General features: G+C 41.4%; 1 protein-coding gene across 1 annotated transcript in view; it reads right to left on the bottom strand.

Moving 5' to 3' along the window:
• Positions 1-18322: 18322 nt before the first annotated feature.
• LOC137437807 (glutathione S-transferase Mu 4-like) overlaps positions 18323-21103 on the bottom strand; it is a 33668-nt gene continuing 30887 nt past the window's right edge. The window contains exons 7-9 of the mRNA XM_068132449.2: positions 20444-20539; positions 19845-19955; positions 18323-18631 (exon numbers count right to left, since the gene is read on the bottom strand). Coding sequence (XP_067988550.2) covers positions 18539-18631; positions 19845-19955; positions 20444-20539 — 300 coding nt within the window. The 3' untranslated portion in view covers positions 18323-18538. The remainder of the gene's footprint in view (positions 18632-19844; positions 19956-20443; positions 20540-21103) is intronic.

Here is a 21103-nt window from a genome sequence, read left to right as displayed (position 1 = left end):
GATTAAATCCTCCAGAATTAGAGACAGTTTAAATCCCCAGAATTAGTGAAAGATTAATTCCCCCACAATTAGACATAGATTAAATCCCCCCGAATTAGAGATAGATTCATTCCCCCACAATTAGAGATAGATTAAATCCCACAAAATTAGAGAAAGATTAAATCCCCCAAAATTAGAGATAGATTAAATCTCCCAGAATTAGAGATAGATTAAATCCTCCAGAATTAAATCCCCCAGATTAAATCCCCCAGAATTAGAGATAGATTAAATCCCCCAGAATAAATCCCCCAGAATTAATTCCCCCAAAATTAGAGATAGATTAATTCCCTCAGAATTAGAGACAGATTAAATCCCCTAGAATTAGAGAAAGATGAATTCCCCCACAATTAGAGATAGATTAAATCCCCCAGAATTAGAGATAGATTCATTCCCCCGCAACTAGAGATAGATTAAATCCCCCAGAATTAGAGATAGATTAAATCCCCCAGAATTAGAGACAGATTAAATCCCCCAGAATTAGAGATAGATTAAATCCCCCAGAATTAGAGAAAGATTAAATCCCACATAATTAGAGAAAGATTAATTACCCCAGAATTAGAGATAGATTAAATCCCCCAGAATTAGAGATAGATTTAATCTCCCAGAATTAGAGATAGATTAAATCCCCCAGAATTAGAAATTGATTCATTCCCCTGTAATTAGAGATAGATTAAATCCCCCAGAATTAGAGATCGATTAAATCCCCCAGAATTAGAGATAGATTAAATCTCCCAGAATTAGAGATAGATTAAATCTCCCAGAATTAGAGATAGATTAAATCCCCCAGAATTAGAGAAAGATTAAATCCCACATAATTAGAGAAAGATGAATTACCCCAGAATTAGAGATAGATGAAATCCCCCAGAATTAGAGATAGATTAAATCCCCCAGAATTAGAGAAAGATTAAATCCCACATAATTAGAGAAAGATGAATTACCCCAGAATTAGAGATAGATTAATTACCCCAGAATTAGAGATAGATTAAATCCCACATAATTGGAGAAAGATGAATTTCCCCAGAATTAGAGATAGATTAAATCTCCCAGAATTAGAGATAGATTAAATCCCACATAATTAGAGAAAGATTAAATCTCCCAGAATTAGAGATAGATTAAATCTCCCAGAATTAGAGATAGATTAAATCCCCCAGAATTAAATCCCCCAGATTAAATCCCCCAGAATTAGAGATAGATTAAGTCCCCCAGAATAAATCCCCCAGAATTAATTCCCCCACAATTAGAGATAGATTAAATCCCCCAGAATTAAAGAAAGATTAAATACCCCAGAATTAGAGAAAGACTAAATCCCCCAGAATTAGAGAAAGATTCAATCCCCCCAGAATTAGAGAAAGATTAAATTCCCCAGAAGGAGAGATAGATTAAATCACCCAGAATTAGAGAAAGATTAAATCCCCCAGAATTAGAGATAGATTAAATCCCCCAGAATTAAATCCCCCAGATTAAATCCCCCAGAATTAGAGATAGATTAAGTCCCCCAGAATAAATCCCCCAGAATTAATTCCCCCACAATTAGAGATAGATTAAATCCCCCAGAATTAAAGAAAGATTAAATACCCCAGAATTAGAGAAAGACTAAATCCCCCAGAATTAGAGAAAGATTCAATCCCCCCAGAATTAGAGAAAGATTAAATTCCCCAGAAGGAGAGATAGATTAAATCACCCAGAATTAGAGAAAGATTAAATCCCCCAGAATTAGAGATAGATTAAATCCCCCAGAATTAAATCCCCCAGATTAAATCCCCCAGAATTAGAGATAGATTAAATCTCCCAGAATTAGAGAAAGATTACCCTCGAATTAGAGAAAGATTAAATTACCCAGAAGTAGAGATAGATTAAATCACCCAGAATTAGAGAAAGAATAAATCCCCCAGAATTAGAGATAGATTAAATCCCCCAGAATTAAATCCCCCAGATTAAATCCCCCAGAATTAGACATAGATTAAATCTCCCAGAATTAGAGTTAGATTAAATCCCCCAGAATTAGAGAAAGATTAAATCCCACATAATTAGAGAAAGATTAATTACCCCAGAATTAGAGATAGATTAAATCTCCCAGAATTAGAGATATATTAAATCCCCCAGAATTAAATCCCCCAGATTAAATCCCCCAGAATTAGAGATAGATTAAATCCCCCAGAATTAATTCCCCCACAATTATAGATATATTAAATCCCCCAGAATTAAAGAAAGACTAAAGCCCCCAGAATTAGAGAAAGATTCAATCCCCCCAGAATTAGAGAAAGATTAAATTCCCCAGAAGTAGAGATAGATGAAATCACCCAGAATTAGAGAAATATTAAATCCCCCAGAATTAGAGAAAGATTAAATTCCACATAATTAGAGAAAGATTACCCCAGTATTAGAGGTAGATTAAATTCTGTCATGCCCTGAGGGCAGTTTAACTCTGAGAATCCACATAAATTCTGTCATGCCCTGAGGGCAGTTTAACTCTGAGAATCCACATAAATTCTGTCATGCCCTGAGGGCAGTTTAACTATGAGAAAAGCTATGAGAATCCACATAAATTCTGTCATGCCCTGAGGGCAGTTTAACTCTGAGAATCCACATAAATTCTGTCATGCCCTGAGGGCCGTTTAACTATGAGAAAAGCTATGAGAATCGACATAAATTCTGTCATGCCCTGAGGGCAGTTTAACTATGAGAAAAGCTATGAAAATCCACATAAATTCTGTCATGCCCTGAGGGCAGTTTAACTATGAGAAAAGCTATGAGAATCCACATAAATTCTGTCATGCCCTGAGGGCAGTTTAACGATGAGAAAAGCTACGAGAATCCACATAAATTCTATCATGCCCTGAGGGCAGTTTAACTATGAGAAAAGCTATGAGAATCTACATAAATTCTGTCATGCCCTGAGGGCAGTTTAACTATGAGAAAAGCTGAGAATCCACATAAATTCTGCCATGCCCTGAGGGCAGTTTAACTATGAGAAAAGCTATGAGAATCCACATAAATTCTGCCATGCCCTGAGGGCAGTTTAACTATGAGAAAAGCTATGAGAATCCACATAAATTCTGTCATGCCCTGAGGGCAGTTTAACTATGAGAAAAGCTATGAGAATCTACATAAATTCTGTCATGCCCTGAGGGCAGTTTAACTATGAGAAAAGCTATGAGAACCCACATAAATTCTGTCATGCCCTGAGGGCAGTTTAACTATGAGAAAAGCTATGAGAATCCACATAAATTCTGTCATGCCCTGAGGGCAGTTTAACTATGAGAAAAGCTGAGAATCCACATAAATTCTGTCATGCCCTGAGGGCAGTTTAACTATGAGAAAAGCTATGAGAATCGACATAAATTCTGTCATGCCCTGAGGGCAGTTTAACTATGAGAAAAGCTATGAAAATCCACATAAATTCTGTCATGCCCTGAGGGCAGTTTAACTATGAGAAAAGCTATGAGAATCCACATAAATTCTGTCATGCCCTGAGGGCAGTTTAACGATGAGAAAAGCTACGAGAATCCACATAAATTCTATCATGCCCTGAGGGCAGTTTAACTATGAGAAAAGCTATGAGAATCTACATAAATTCTGTCATGCCCTGAGGGCAGTTTAACTATGAGAAAAGCTGAGAATCCACATAAATTCTGCCATGCCCTGAGGGCAGTTTAACTATGAGAAAAGCTATGAGAATCCACATAAATTCTGCCATGCCCTGAGGGCAGTTTAACTATGAGAAAAGCTATGAGAATCCACATAAATTCTGTCATGCCCTGAGGGCAGTTTAACTATGAGAAAAGCTATGAGAATCCACATAAATTCTGTCATGCCCTGAGGGCAGTTTAACTATGAGAAAAGCTATGAGAATCCACATAAATTCTGTCATGCCCCGAGGGCAGTTTGACTATGAGAAAAGCTATGAGAATCCACGTAAATTCTCTCATGCCCTGAGGGCAGTTTAACTATGAGAAAAGCTATGAGAATCCACATAAATTCTGTCATGCCCTGAGGGCAGTTTAACTATGAGAAAAGCTATGAGAATCCACATAAATTCTGTCATGCCCTGAGGGCAGTTTAACTATGAGAATCCACATAAATTCTGTCATACCCTGAGGGCAGTTTAACTATGAGAAAAGCTATGAGAATCCACATAAATTCTGTCATGCCCTGAGGGCAGTTTAACTATGAGAAAAGCTATGAGAATCCACATAAATTCTGTCATGCCCTGAGGGCAGTTTAACTATGAGAAAAGCTATGAGAATCCACATAAATTCTGTCATGCCCTGAGGGCAGTTTAACTTTGAGAAAAGCTATGAGAATCCACATAAATTCTGTCATGCCCTGAGGGCAGTTTAACTATGAGAAAAGCTATGAGAATGCACATAAATTCTGTCATGCCCTGAGGGCAGTTTAACTTTGAGAAAAGCTATGAGAATCTGCATGAATTCTGTCATGCCCTGAGCAGAATAACGATGAGAAAAGTTATGAGAAAATAAATGAGAATCAGCAGAAACTTTTTCATGCCCTGAGCAGAATAACTAAGAGAAAAGCCATGAGAATCAGCATTAAATTCTTTCATGCCCTGAGAGCAGAGTAACCAAGAGAAAATAAATGAGAATCAGCAGAAACCCTGTCATGCCCTGAGGGCAGTGTAACTATGAGAAAAGAAACGAGAATCAGCATAAACCCTGTCATGCCCTGAGGGCAGTTTAACTATGAGAAAAGCTATGAGAATCCACACAAATTCTGTCATGCCCTGAGAGAAGAATAACGATGAGAAAAGATTTGAGAAAAGCTATGATAATCAGCATAAATTCAATCCTGCCCTGAGAGCAGAATAATTTTGAGAAAAGAAATGAGAATCAGCACATAAATTCTGTCATGCCCTGAGGGCAGTTTAACTATGAGAAAAGCTATGAGAATCCACATAAATTCTGTCATGCCCTGAGGGCAGTTTAACTATGAGAAAAGCTATGAGAATCCACATAAATTCTGTCATGCCCTGAGGGCCGTTTAACTATGAGAAAAGCTATGAGAATCCACATAAATTCTGTCATGCCCTGAGGGCAGTTTAACTATGAGAAAAGCTATGACAATCCACATAAATTCTGTCATGCCCTGAGGGCAGTTTAACTATGAGAAAAGCTATGAGAATCCACATAAATTCTGTCATGCCCTGAGGGCAGTTTAACGATGAGAAAAGCTACGAGAATCCACATAAATTCTATCATGCCCTGAGGGCAGTTTAACTATGAGAAAAGCTATGAGAATCTACATAAATTCTGTCATGCCCTGAGGGCAGTTTAACTATGAGAAAAGCTGAGAATCCACATAAATTCTGCCATGCCCTGAGGGCAGTTTAACTATGAGAAAAGCTATGAGAATCCACATAAATTCTGCCATGCCCTGAGGGCAGTTTAACTATGAGAAAAGCTATGAGAATCCACATAAATTCTGTCATGCCCTGAGGGCAGTTTAACTATGAGAAAAGCTATGAGAATCCACATAAATTCTGTCATGCCCTGAGGGCAGTTTAACTATGAGAAAAGCTATGAGAATCCACATAAATTCTGTCATGCCCCGAGGGCAGTTTGACTATGAGAAAAGCTATGAGAATCCACGTAAATTCTCTCATGCCCTGAGGGCAGTTTAACTATGAGAAAAGCTATGAGAATCCACATAAATTCTGTCATGCCCTGAGGGCAGTTTAACTATGAGAAAAGCTATGAGAATCCACATAAATTCTGTCATGCCCTGAGGGCAGTTTAACTATGAGAAAAGCTATGAGAATCCACATAAATTCTGTCATGCCCTGAGGGCAGTTTAACTTTGAGAAAAGCTATGAGAATCCACATAAATTCTGTCATGCCCTGAGGGCAGTTTAACTATGAGAAAAGCTATGAGAATGCACATAAATTCTGTCATGCCCTGAGGGCAGTTTAACTTTGAGAAAAGCTATGAGAATCTGCATGAATTCTGTCATGCCCTGAGCAGAATAACGATGAGAAAAGTTATGAGAAAATAAATGAGAATCAGCAGAAACTTTTTCATGCCCTGAGCAGAATAACTAAGAGAAAAGCCATGAGAATCAGCATTAAATTCTTTCATGCCCTGAGAGCAGAGTAACCAAGAGAAAATAAATGAGAATCAGCAGAAACCCTGTCATGCCCTGAGGGCAGTGTAACTATGAGAAAAGAAACGAGAATCAGCATAAACCCTGTCATGCCCTGAGGGCAGTTTAACTATGAGAAAAGCTATGAGAATCCACACAAATTCTGTCATGCCCTGAGAGAAGAATAACGATGAGAAAAGATTTGAGAAAAGCTATGATAATCAGCATAAATTCAATCCTGCCCTGAGAGCAGAATAATTTTGAGAAAAGAAATGAGAATCAGCACATAAATTCTGTCATGCCCTGAGGGCAGTTTAACTATGAGAAAAGCTATGAGAATCCACATAAATTCTGTCATGCCCTGAGGGCAGTTTAACTATGAGAAAAGCTATGAGAATCCACATAAATTCTGTCATGCCCTGAGGGCAGTTTAACTATGAGAAAAGCTATGAGAATCCACATAAATTCTGTCATGCCCTGAGGGCAGTTTAACTATGAGAAAATCTATGAGAATCCACATAAATTCTGTCATGCCCTGAGGGCAGTTTAACGATGAGAAAAGCTATGAGAATCCACATAAATTCTGTCATGCCCTGAGGGCAGTTTAACTATGAGAAAAGCTATGAGAATCCACCTAAATTCTGTCATGCCCTGAGGGCAGTTTAACTGAGAAAAGCTATGAGAATGCACATAAATTCTGTCATGCCCTGAGGGCAGTTTAACTATGAGAAAAGCTATGAGAATCCACATAAATTCTGTCATGCCCTGAGGGCAGTTTAACTATGAGAAAAGCTATGAGAATCCACATAAATTCTGTCATGCCCTGAGGGCAGTTTAACTATGAGAAAAGCTATGAGAATCCACATAAATTCTGTCATGCCCTGAGGGCAGTTTAACTATGAGAAAAGCTATGAGAATCCACATAAATTCTGTCATGCCCTGAGGGCAGTTTAACTATGAGAAAAGCTATGAGAACCCACATAAATTCTGTCATGCCCTGAGGGCAGTTTAACTATGAGAAAAGCTATGAGAATCCACATAAATTCTGTCATGCCCTGAGGGCAGTTTAACTATGAGAAAAGCTGAGAATCCACATAAATTCTGTCATGCCCTGAGGGCAGTTTAACTATGAGAAAAGCTATGAGAATCGACATAAATTCTGTCATGCCCTGAGGGCAGTTTAACTATGAGAAAAGCTATGAAAATCCACATAAATTCTGTCATGCCCTGAGGGCAGTTTAACTATGAGAAAAGCTATGAGAATCCACATAAATTCTGTCATGCCCTGAGGGCCGTTTAACTATGAGAAAAGCTATGAGAATCCACATAAATTCTGCCATGCCCTGAGGGCAGTTTAACTATGAGAAAAGCTATGAGAATCCACATAAATTCTGTCGTGCCCTGAGGGCAGTTTAACTATGAGAAAAGCTATGAGAATCTACATAAATTCTGTCATGCCCTGAGGGCAGTTTAACTATGAGAAAAGCTATGAGAATCCACATAAATTCTGTCATGCCTTGAGGGCAGTTTAACACTGAGAATCCACATAAATTCTGTCATGCCCTGAGGGCAGTTTAACTATGAGAAAAGCTATGAGAATCCACATAAATTCTGTCATGCCCTGAGGGCAGTTTAACTCTGAGAATCCACATAAATTCTGTCATGCCCTGAGAGCAGTTTAACTATGAGAAAAGCTATGAGAATCCACATAAATTCTGTCATGCCCTGAGGGCAGTTTAACTATGAGAAAAGCTATGAGAATCCACATAAATTCTGTCATGCCCTGAGGGCAGTTTAACTCTGAGAAACCACATAAATTCTGTCATGCCCTGAGGGCCGTTTAACTATGAGAAAAGCTATGAGAATCCACATAAATTCTGTCGTGCCCTGAGGGCAGTATAACTATGAGAAAAGCTATGAGAATCTACATAAATTCTGTCATGCCCTGAAGGCAGTTTAACTATGAGAAAAGCTATGAGAATCCACATAAATTCTGTCATGCCCTGAGGGCAGTTTAACTATGAGAAAAGCTATGAGAATCCACATAAATTCTGTCATGCCCTGAGGGCAGTTTAACTCTGAGAATCCACATAAATTCTGTCATGCCCTGAGGGCAGTTTAACTATGAGAAAAGCTATGACAATCCACATAAATTCTGTCATGCCCTGAGGGCAGTTTAACTATGAGAAAAGCTATGAGAATCCACATAAATTCTGTCATGCCCTGAGGGCAGTTTAACTCTGAGAATCCACATAAATTCTGTCATGCCCTGAGGGCCGTTTAACTATGAGAAAAGCTATGAGAATCCACATAAATTCTGTCATGCCCTGAGGGCAGTTTAACTATGAGAAAAGCTATGACAATCCACATAAATTCTGTCATGCCCTGAGGGCAGTTTAACTATGAGAAAAGCTATGAGAATCCACATAAATTCTGTCATGCCCTGAGGGCAGTTTAACGATGAGAAAAGCTATGAGAATCCACATAAATTCTGTCATGCCCTGAGGGCAGTTTAACTATGAGAAAAGCTATGAGAATCTACATAAATTCTGTCATGCCCTGAGGGCAGTTTAACTATGAGAAAAGCTGAGAATCCACATAAATTCTGCCATGCCCTGAGGGCAGTTTAACTATGAGAAAAGCTATGAGAATCCACATAAATTCTGCCATGCCCTGAGGGCAGTTTAACTATGAGAAAAGCTATGAGAATCCACATAAATTCTGTCATGCCCTGAGGGCAGTTTAACTATGAGAAAAGCTATGAGAATCCACATAAATTCTGTCATGCCCCGAGGGCAGTTTAACTATGAGAAAAGCTATGAGAATCCACATAAATTCTGTCATGCCCTGAGGGCAGTTTGACTATGAGAAAAGCTATGAGAATCCACGTAAATTCTCTCATGCCCTGAGGGCAGTTTAACTATGAGAAAAGCTATGAGAATCCACATAAATTCTGTCATGCCCTGAGGGCAGTTTAACTATGAGAAAAGCTATGAGAATCCACATAAATTCTGTCATGCCCTGAGGGCAGTTTAACTATGAGAAAAGCTATGAGAATCCACATAAATTCTGTCATGCCCTGAGGGCAGTTTAACTATGAGAATCCACATAAATTCTGTCATACCCTGAGGGCAGTTTAACTTTGAGAAAAGCTATGAGAATCTGCATGAATTCTGTCATGCCCTGAGCAGAATAACGATGAGAAAAGTTATGAGAAAATAAATGAGAATCAGCAGAAACTTTTTCATGCCCTGAGCAGAATAACTAAGAGAAAAACCATGAGAATCAGCATTAAATTCTTTCATGCCCTGAGAGCAGAGTAACCAAGAGAAAATAAATGAGAATCAGCAGAAACCCTGTCATGCCCTGAGGGCAGTGTAACTATGAGAAAAGAAACGAGAATCAGCATAAACCCTGTCATGCCCTGAGGGCAGTTTAACTATGAGAAAAGCTATGAGAATCCACACAAATTCTGTCATGCCCTGAGAGAAGAATAACGATGAGAAAAGATTTGAGAAAAGCTATGATAATCAGCATAAATTCAATCCTGCCCTGAGAGCAGAATAATTTTGAGAAAAGAAATGAGAATCAGCACATAAATTGTCATGCCCTGAGGGCAGTTTAACTATGAGAAAAGCTATGAGAATCCACATAAATTCTGTCGTGCCCTGAGGGCAGTTTAACTATGAGAAAAGCTATGAGAATCCACATAAATTCTGTCGTGCCCTGAGGGCAGTTTAACTATGAGAAAAGCTATGAGAATCTACATAAATTCTGTCATGCCCTGAGGGCAGTTTAACTATGAGAAAAGCTATGAGAATCCACATAAATTCTGTCATGCCTTGAGGGCAGTTTAACTCTGAGAATCCACATAAATTCTGTCATGCCCTGAGGGCAGTTTAACTATGAGAAAAGCTATGAGAATCCACATAAATTCTGTCATACCCTGAGGGCAGTTTAACTCTGAGAATCCACATAAATTCTGTCATGCCCTGAGGGCAGTTTAACTATGAGAAAAGCTATGAGAATCCACATAAATTCTGTCATGCCCTGAGGGCAGTTTAACTATGAGAAAAGCTATGAGAATCCACATAAATTCTGTCATGCCCTGAGGGCAGTTTAACTATGAGAAAAGCTATGAGAATCCACATAAATTCTGTCATGCCCTGAGGGCAGTTTAACTATGAGAACCTACTTTTTTTTTCTTTTTCTTTTCTATACTGAATCGAGGCTCGTGAAAGAGCTGACAACCACGAGTGTAAGACAGCACAGGGGGACCACGAGGGAAAGACAGCACATGGGGACCGCGAGGGAAAGACAGCACATGGGGACCGCGAGGGAAAGACAGCACATGGGGACCGCGAGGGAAAGACAGCACATGGGGACCGCGAGTGAAAGACAGCACATGGGGACCGCGAGGGAAAGACAGCACATGGGGACCGCGAGGGAAAGACAGCACATGGGGACCGCGAGGGAAAGACAGCACATGGGGACCGCGAGGGAAAGACAGCACATGGGGACCGCGACGGAAAGACAGCACATGGGGACCGCGAGGGAAAGACAGCACATGGGGACCGCGAGGGAAAGACAGCACATGGGGACCGCGAGGGAAAGACAGCACATGGGGACCGCGAGGGAAAGACAGCACATGGGGACCGCGAGGGAAAGACAGCACATGGGGACCGCGAGGGAAAGACAGCACATGGGGACCGCGAGGGAAAGACAGCACATGGGGACCGCGAGGGAAAGACAGCACATGGGGACCGCGAGGGAAACACAGCACATGGGGACCGCGAGGGAAAGACAGCACATGGGGACCGCGAGGGAAAGACAGCACATGGGGACCGCGAGGGAAAGACAGTGCAGTCAACTTAACGGTGACATGAAATAAAGTGTCAAAATCTGAGTAAATCTTGGTCAGGTATAAAAGTGTGCGACGTTTAGGCACAAATCTTTATCAAAATATCAAATCAATACTGGCATACACTATCTTCCGAACCGTCGCCTGACAGACGACGTTGTGGAAATGGATCCAAATCCTACGAAACTTCCTGGCCTATCGAACCTTCAGCATTGAGAGATGCAAGAAGAAGCCGAAACAATACAGGCTGCTAACGATGCCATCCATACTTTACTTTCCAGAAATACGAGAAAAAGTAAGAAGGGAGATAATCTTCGACGTATTTACAGTTGCTTCTGCCTGCTGCACCAACAAGCTCCAGCCATTACATCTGTCCGTGAACAAGGAATACAAAGATGAACTGGACAGGTGCTTCCATTCTCGGCATGCCGGTCAAGTGATATCTTTGTTGGGAGACATGAATGGCGAGGGAAATTTGTAAGTTTCCATCTACATAAAGACAACCATTTTGAAGCCCATCTACACCCACTGACCATGAGGAAGTTGGCAAACGACGGGAACTCATCAAAGCTGGTTTCGTAAAGGCTGGTCTGTAAATTTAATTAAAAGTCTTGTAACAGATGTTTAGTTTTGGCAGACCTGACTTTTAATAAATTTGCTATTGTATTGAACTCTGGACTTTAGGTAGATCGACTCGTGCAGAGGAAATGTTCTCTTGCTGCTTGCATTTAAATGTACATTTTGTTTAAAATAAATAGGTTTACACTGTATATCTGCTGCGTTTTCTTATTACAATTTGAGGAAAATCAAAATAAAATGGTAATTATGCATTGATATTGGGTAAACTACAGTATATTAAAGACAAGTTCTAAAAACCCGTGAAGAATGAGCAGTAGCTGCCTGCCCTTGCACACCATTCAAAAAGTCTTCAAATCCGATGCGTTCATCTGTACCCAAGATCGTTGCTGTTCCAATACCAGAGCTGTGGAGGCAAGGGAACCTGCCAGCCCTGCGGGTGACCTTTAGTTCATTGAGCAGACGTAGCGGTGCGTGTAAGCCTTGTGTGACACGGAGCTCAGCCAGGCCTGCCATGGGCTCAAGATTTGAGCATAGCCGTTCGGAGGCCTCCAGGGGGTGCGAATTTTTGATCTGGGAAAGCGTGCTCGTAAACCCAAATCTCAGCGTGTCATGAACCCCATACTCTGAACTCCCAGGCACGGTAACTCGTCCTTCCAATTCCGCCACTCCCGCTGTAGGTCCAAGCAAGCTCATGACGATGGCAGATCGGTGAGAGAAAGAAGAAACGATTGATGAGGTGAATAAATAGACGAAGGGTGAAGAAACAAAAGGCGCGAGAGGGAAAAGCGAGCACGCTAACGTGACTTCGCAAACGTTAGTGAAACCGGAAGTAGGCGAACCGAGGGCAGTTGCCCTGAGGGCATAAATTCTGTCATGCCCTGAGGGCAGTTTAACTATGAGAAAAGCTATGAGAATCCACATAAATTCTGTCATGCCCTGAGGGCAGTTTAACTTTGAGAAAAGCTATGAGAATCTGCATGAATTCTGTCATGCCCTGAGAGCAGAATAACGATGAGAAAGGTTATGAGAAAATAAATGAGAATCAGCAGAAACTTTTTCATGCCCTGAGCAGAATAACTAAGAGAAAAGCCATGAGAATCAGCATTAAATTCTTTCATGCCCTGAGAGCAGAGTAACCAAGAGAAAATAAATGAGAATCAGCATAAACCCTGTCATGCCCTGAGGGCAGTTTAACTATGAGAAAAGCTATGAGAATCCACATAAATTCTGTCATGCCTTGAGGGCAGTTTAACTATGAGAAAAGCTATGAGAATCCACATAAATTCTGTCATGCCCTGAGGGCAGTTTAACTATGAGAAAAGCTATGAGAATCCACATAATTCTGTCATGCCCTGAGGGCAGTTTAACTATGAGAAAAGCTATGAGAATCCACATAAATTCTGTCATGCCCCGAGGGCAGTTTAACTATGAGAAAAGCTATGAGAATCCACATAAATTCTGTCATGCCCTGAGGGCAGTTTAACTATGAGAAAAGCTATGAGAATCCACATAAATTCTGTCATGCCCTGAGGGCCGTTTAACTACTGTCATGCCCTGAGGGCAGTTTAACTATGAGAAAAGCTATGAGAATCCACATAAATTCTGTCATGCCCTGACAGAAGAATAACGATGAGATAAATTCTGTCATGCCCCGAGGGCAGTTTAACTATGAGAAAAGCTATGAGAATCCACATAAATTCTGTCATGCCCTGAGGGCAGTTTAACTATGAGAAAAGCTATGAGAATCCACATAAATTCTGTCATGCCCTGAGGGCCGTTTAAATTCTGTCATGCCCTGAGGGCAGTTTAACTATGAGAAAAGCTATGAGAATCCACATAAATTCTGTCATGCCCTGACAGAAGAATAACGATGAGAAAAGATTTGAGAAAAGCTATGATAATCAGCATAAATTCAATCCTGCCCTGAGAGCAGAATAATTTTGAGAAAATAAATGAGAATCAGCAGAAACCCTGTCATGCCCTGAGGGCAGTTTAGCTATGAGAAAAGCTATGAGAATCCACATCAATTCCGTCATGCCCTGAGGGCAGTTTAACTATGAGAAAAGCTATGAGAATCCACATAAATTCTGTCATGCCCTGAGGGCAGTTTAACTATGAGAAAAGCTATGAGAATCCACATAAATTCTGTCATGCCCTGTGGGCCGTTTAACTATGAGAAAAGCTATGAGAATCCACATAAATTCTGTCATGCCCTGAGGGCAGTTTAACTATGAGAAAAGCTATGAGAATCCACATAAATTCTGTCATGCCCTGAGGGCAGTTTAACTATGAGAAAAGCTATGAGAATCCACATAAATTCTGTCATGCCCTGACAGAAGAATAACGATGAGAAAAGATTTGAGAAAAGCTATGATAATCAGCATAAATTCAATCCTGCCCTGAGAGCAGAATAATTTTGAGAAAATAAATGAGAATCCACATAAATTCTGTCATGCCCTGAGGGCAGTTTAACTATGAGAAAAGCTATGAGAATCCACATAAATTCTGTCATGCCCTGAGGGCAGTTTAACTATGAGAAAAGCTATGAGAATCCACATAAATTCTGTCATGCCCTGAGGGCAGTTTAACTATGAGAAAAGCTATGAGAATCCACATAAATTTTGTCATGCCCTGAGGGCAGTTTAACTATGAGAAAAGCTATGAGAATCCACATAAATTCTGTCATGCCCTGAGGGCAGTTTAACTATGAGAAAAGCTATGAGAATCCACATAAATTCTGTCATGCCCTGAGGGCAGTTTAACTATGAGAAAAGCTATGAGAATCCACATAAATTCTGTCATGCCCTGAGGGCAGTTTAACTATGAGAATCCACATAAATTCTGTCATGCCCTGAGGGCAGTTTAACTATGAGAAAAGCTATGAGAATCCACATAAATTCTGTCATGCCCTGAGGGCAGTTTAACTATGAGAAAAGCTATGAGAATCCACATAAATTCTGTCATGCCCTGAGGGCAGTTTAACTATGAGAAAAGCTATGAGAATCCACATAAATTCTGTCATGCCCTGAGGGCAGTTTAACTATGAGAAAAGCTATGAGAATCCACATAATTGTCATGCCCTGAGGGCAGTTTAACTATGAGAAAAGCTATGAGAATCCACATAAATTCTGTCATGCCATAAGGGCAGTTTAACTATGAGAAAAGCTATGAGAATCAACATAAATTCTGTCATGCCCTGAGGGCAGTTTAACTATGAGAAAAGCTATGAGAATCCACATAAATTCTGTCATGCCCTGAGAGAAGAATAACGATGAGAAAAGATTTGAGAAAAGCTATGATAATCAGTATAAATTCAATCCTGCCCTGAGAGCAGAATAATTTTGAGAAAATAAATGAGAATCAGCAGAAACCATGTCATGCCCTGAGGGCAGTTTAACTATGAGAAAAGCTATGAGAATCCACTTAAATTTTGTCATGCCCTGAGGGCAGTTTAACTAGGAGAAAAGCTATGAGAATCCACATAAATTCTGTCATGCCCTGATGGCAGTTTAACTATGAGAAAAGCTATGAGAATCCACATAAATTCTGCCATGCCCTGAGGGCAGTTTAACTATGAGAAAAGCTATGAGAATCCACATAAATTCTGTCATGCCCTGAGGGCAGTTTAACTATGAGAAAAGCTATGAGAATCCACATAAATTCTGTCATTCCCTGAGGGCAGTTTAACTATGAGAAACACTATGAGAATCCACATAAATTCTGTCATGCCCTGAGGGCACTTTAACTATGAGAAAAGCTATGAGAATCCACATAAATTCTGTCATGCCCTGAGGGCAGTTTAATGATGAGAAAAGCTATGAGAATCCACATAAATTCTTTCACGCCATGCCCTCAGAAAGTGGATGGGAGTGTTTTCCAGTCGGTCTTTTCGGAGAGACATCGTAAGAGTGTGAGATTTATCAGGATTGAAAGACATGTTCCATTTGTTTGCCCAGTCTGTGATTTTGTCCAGGTCTGCAGAGAGTGAGGAGGCTGCAGACTGCCGATCTGAGGGATGAGGAATGCAGCGACAGAGAGTAGAGTCGTCAGCAAAGAGATAGAGAGGATTTTCAAGAGAGTCAGAGAGATCATTGATGAAAACCAGAAAAAGCACCGGGCCCAGAACACTGCCTTGGGGAACTCCAGCCAGAACAGGAAGGGGAGATGAGAGAAATCCATTCAGGGCCACACGTTGACCATGACCGGGGAGGACATCCACAAGCCATGTGTGGAGGTTTCCATGGATCCCATAGAAGAGTTTCGTGAGCAGAGCGGGGTGCCAGACCGCATCGAAGGCACGTGATATGTCAAGGGAGACAGCTCTGATTTCCTGTTTGTCATTGAGGACCTCCATCCATTGTCAAGACAGCAGAAGCAGCATGGCCAGAGTCGAGTGACCTGGTCTGAAACCAAATTGATGATCAGAGATCAAGACATTGGAGAAGAGGAAGGATTTGATATCCGAAGCTATGATTGTTTCCATGACTTTGCTGATAATTGGGAGAAGGCCAATTGGTCTGTAGTTGCAAGGATCTGTTTTTGCACCTTTTTGTGTAAAGCGGTAATGTTGGCTGATGACCTTGAGCAAAAGAGAGGGTGAAGAGAACAGAGGGTGTGAAAGAGCTACAGAACAAGATTTCCGGACAAATTGGCTGATGCCATTTTGTCGAGTTGCAGAATCAGTCGAGGTTTGACAGAAACTTCTCCACCTTGTCAGGAGAGAGGGACAGAGTCCAGGAGCATCTGGGTTCGACTGGGTAAGGTGGGTGCAGAGAGAGAGATGGGTTTGGGACAAGATTGAGGCAGAGTTGAGGCATTCAGCTTTTTCATGTGCGGAGTCAGCTGTGTAGCCGTTCGAGGTAAGGAAGGGGATGGAACAAACACCAGAAATATTTGACCAGATGCCACCAGTATTTGGAAGAGGGAGACAGGTTTGAGAGTTCAGTCTTGAGTAGAGAGATAATGCTTCCAAGTTCTCCTGAGGGTAGACACTGTTCTTAGCTTTGTAAAAGGAACTGAGATTGCCTTCCATTGGATTAGCCTTCCAAGAGGCAAAGGCAAGTTGTTTCACATCAACTGCCTCACAATATTCTGTGTACCATGGACAGAGGGTATGACAACTGAAGACGAGGTGGGATAAATCTGCGCACGAGCGCAATTTTCTTTGGAAGAATTCCCAGGATGAGTTGTCAGAGGCAGTGGAGATGGGAGACCAGTCCAGGTGATTGATGGCTGCCTTAAGACCGTGCCAGTTGGCCTGAGTGAAATGCCAGACTCATCAATGCTTAGGAGGGTTGAGAATGGCCAGAGAGATGTCCACTTTAACAAGCACATGATCAGATGAACCGATTGGAGCAGAACAGCAGACATTTGCAGAGCAGTTTGTCATAACCAAGTATTGAAGAAATGATGTACCGTTGACAGATCCAGGTCGGGAAATTGACAGATTGTGTCAGTCCCAATGAGTGGCAGAAGTCCTTTGCCGAGATGCCATGGCTGGTGAGAGGTACCCACACACAGCCAGCTGGCATGACAGTTGAAGTCACCACATATGAGAATTGGGATGAGTGGATAGAAGTTGGTCCATGTCAGACAGCCAGATGTAAATAGAGTTAACTTTGGTGGGCGGTACAGAACACGTATGAACAAAAGGTGGGAGCAGAGGGGGAAGCCATAGCCAGACGTACTCTTGGTGGTGTGGTGGAGAGAGCAGTGCAAGGAGAGTGAGGAAGCAAGTTTTTGATAAAAATAGCAACCGCACCTCCAGGACAAGGCTCAGGTATATCATACCGGAGGAGAGAAACCAGGAAGAGAAATTAAGGAAAGACATTTGAGAAAAGTTGCTGTTAAGCAGATCAAGTCTGGTTTTTCGGAAGCAACCTGTATGGAAAGATCAATCAGGTTTGAGCGAAGGTCCCCGATGTTTGAGGTCCATACCTTTAAGGAAGAGGGAGGGGAGCATCGGAAACAGTACAAGGGAGTGGCATGGAAAGATGGAGGAGAGAGGGGAGGTAGGGAGATCTGTCGACAGTATCAGAGATTGCAGGAAAGCTAGAAGGGAAAGGATGAGGACAATCGTTGATGGGATGAGGCACAGTGAGGTGTTGTTTTAGGGGCGGTAGAGTGAAGTCATGAGTTGGAAAGGAGGCAGCATTGTGGAAGAGTTGAGGCAACTTTGAAGGGTGAGGGGAGAATGGAAGAAAAATGGTGGTGGGAGTTTTGAAGGGGTGGGGTGAGGAGGGAAAGACGAGCAGGGAGATTTGAGGGAGGGGGGGGGGGGGAATTTGGGTGAGGAGTGAGTTGGGAGTTAAGAGGAAGGGGGGAGCGATTTGAGGGGTAAAATTTGGAAGTTTGGAATGATTAAAGAAAATCGAACATATATTACAGACCGGGTTTGAGAGGTGGAATGAGCGAGTAGATAATGAAGAAAAATTGTACGAGATTTAATTTTTTTTTGTGATGGAAGGATTTGAGAAAATTGATTGCAGCCTTTTGAACAGGAAGAAAAAGAAAAAAAGAAAAAACAAAGCGAGTTGTAGTATACAAAGGAATACAACATGGCAGGGGTGAGTTGGCACATTAAGCAAAACCACCCGTTGAACATGTGGACACGGGCGGGGAAGGGAACATCAAGGGGGGGGGGGGGGTGGGGGGGGGGATGAAATTTAAATTTTTTTTTAAAATTAGAAAATAAAAAACAATTTTCAGTGTTAACAATTCAATTGCTCAAAATAAAAAAACGCCAGTTTTTCATCTTTTTGTCTTTATTCATGATCAACATTTTCAAAGCTCAGTCAAAGCAAAAAATATATAATCAAAACTTTCCATGCCAAAGATTCACCATCGAAATGACAATGATTACACAAGCACGAATGATAAATCCAACAAGGTGAAAACCCATGTCAAATGGGAATCACTTGGAGGAATCAAAATGCCTCCAAATCTTTGATTTCCAACAAGGACTAGTTTCCACTGCCCCAGAATGCCATGCGGTTATTGATGCGGGTCTTGATGAAGCGGTTCGACTTCAGGTAGGCAGGGATGTTCTTCAGTTCCTGTGGGATGCAGCATGATTACTCACATTCATAAGCGCAACACAACCTTCAAATACACTAGGTGGTTTTCAATACTTGTAATTGTATAGGTGCTTCAAATTGTACACCAGCTGATAGTTAAGTTTTCTGCCTTAAAATTAAAATGCACCAAAAAATGCATAAAACTATTGGCAAAAAGAGAAAAGATTATGGCCTAAATTGACGGTCAATTTAGTTGAAGGGTTTACCTGCTGGCACCTTGACAAGTACAAGCCAGAACGGCACGCAGTAGAGAGCATACCTCTGCCTGGTTGGCCATATAACTCAATGGTGAAGAATCACTGAAAATTCAACTAAACTAGCTGGATCTTTACCAAAATTGAATCTATTCTTCCTTGTGTCATGCACCTCTTCAACAAGTTTCGTCCAAATCCGTCCATAACTTTGATATCCTGCGACGTATCGTTTTTGGCCCCATGTCCCAATGGTGAAGAATCACTTCTAGTAGCTGGATTCTAGTAGCTGTATTCTAGTAGCTGGATCCGGATCTTCACCAAAATCTAATCGTTTGGTTGGTGTCTCACACTGCAGCTCTGCCAAATTTTGTCCGAATTCGTCCACAATAGATATTTTGTTCACAAACGGACGGACATGAAAACAACTTCCATCCACCTATGGTGGCAGAGGTAATTATGTTTCATGTTTAACTGCAATAAACATTGTATTCTCTCAAAATGGCTCATTTTTGTCCAGAAGTCGTTGCAAAAGCAAGGTGCACATGAAGCAAAACAGCCGAAGCAAAGCAAAATGACATGTTCTGGAAGTTGCGATCCAGACTGGATCCCAAGATTTATTTGGAGAAGGCAATCCAATTTTAATGGAAACCAAGCACCACCACTTATCCCTTCATATGCAGCAAAGGGCTGTGGAGTACCATCATGGACTGAGGGGGCACAGTTTTATCCCCAATGCAATGCCCTCATGGTTAAGGAGGAAATTTGGAATAGCCATGATGCCCAGCGACAGCTTACCTACTTCCAAGGACGCTGTGGAATGTAACGTCCACCAACGAATGCCGGCAGACAGGACATCCATTTAACGGCGATCCGAGGGACAGCACACTGATAAATCACCAGGATCATAGTTTATAGCTGGGTCAGGATTGAAACCCCGGCAACAGAGGTGTGCGCGTACCTCGAGGTAATCCTGTCAAGCAAGCACCACATGGTCTCACCTCAAAGTGCTGATGGTATTGTTTAAGTGTTGGAACGTTGTCGAGACAGGATGGTGAGAAGAGCAGCTGTTGGTCCAGATATTCGTACATGATGAAGTCAACAAAAGTCAGCTGGAACAAACATGTATGCCAATGTTAGGACACTTTAGGGTTGCCATATGAAGACGTCAAGGCAGCACCATTTCTTGCAGAATCTAACCTGCATTGTACGGTAACGATAAGGCTTAAATCTATCTGCCCTGGGCTTGTTTAACAATGACAATGCCACAAAATGGGAGCAATTTAATTCTAAACATGATTCTGCAATGACAGGAAATAAAGGGAATAATCTTCGCATTAAACACAGAAAACGAAATCTTTAACACCAATATAAGGAACATGAAGCTTGTACACAAATCACATGCAGGACAAACATCAGTAGGGTACTTTTTACACATCATTGTTATTAGATGACAATAGCCAAATGTATGCATGATTTGAACTGGCCTTCTGAGTATCATGAGGCACTGGTTCAGATGGGAAGGCTAAACAGCCCACCAGGAGAGCTTTGACCAAACATATAGGAAATAGTTCCATGGACAATAGAAGAAGCAGCTCACCTTATCACCTACAAACCATTTCCGATTACCCAGGAATGCTGATAGTTGCTTCATTTCACCAGGTAAGGCATCTGTATAGGCCTGGTGGGTTTTCTCCTGTATACAGGAGCAGAAGGTAGTAGAGGCATGGCGTTGGGGGAGGGGAAGGATGACCGTTTTGCCATTGACACTTACAAAAAAAATCCACAGGTACATTTAGGTGTGGTTTTAATGTAGGCCTGCACTTGAATACAATAATCTAACATGCCAGGCCTGCAATCCCAATGCTAAAATATAATGAGAATGTTACAGAATTGCACTCCAAGATATTGCAATCCAATGAGCTCCTGTGTTACACTTACTTTTCTATTCTAAACTTAGGCTAGGTGGGGGAGGGGGGAGAGGATTACATATTTAATACATTTTGTCAGTGGGAAAGAAGTAATACAGAAATGGAAGAAAACTCACTTTTCCTGCCCACAAAAACAAGACCAAAAGTCTAACAGCTTTGCCATAGTACTCAGTACTCTACTCACCGCAACGTACAGCTGTCCGTGTAAAAACACGCCAGGTTTGACCACTGACATGTTCTGCCCGTTTGGCATATACATGAAAATGTCAGCTGAGTAAAATGAGTAATGAGTAAAACTAGTCAGCCGTAATGACGCAGCATGACGGACA

This window comes from Myxine glutinosa, chromosome 12 (assembly GCF_964187855.1).
Source record: "Myxine glutinosa chromosome 12, kmMyxGlut1.1, whole genome shotgun sequence".
Lineage (NCBI taxonomy): Eukaryota > Metazoa > Chordata > Myxini > Myxiniformes > Myxinidae > Myxine > Myxine glutinosa.
The sequence above is the reverse complement of the archived record's forward strand: the minus strand, read 5'-3'. Positions and strand labels throughout refer to the sequence as shown.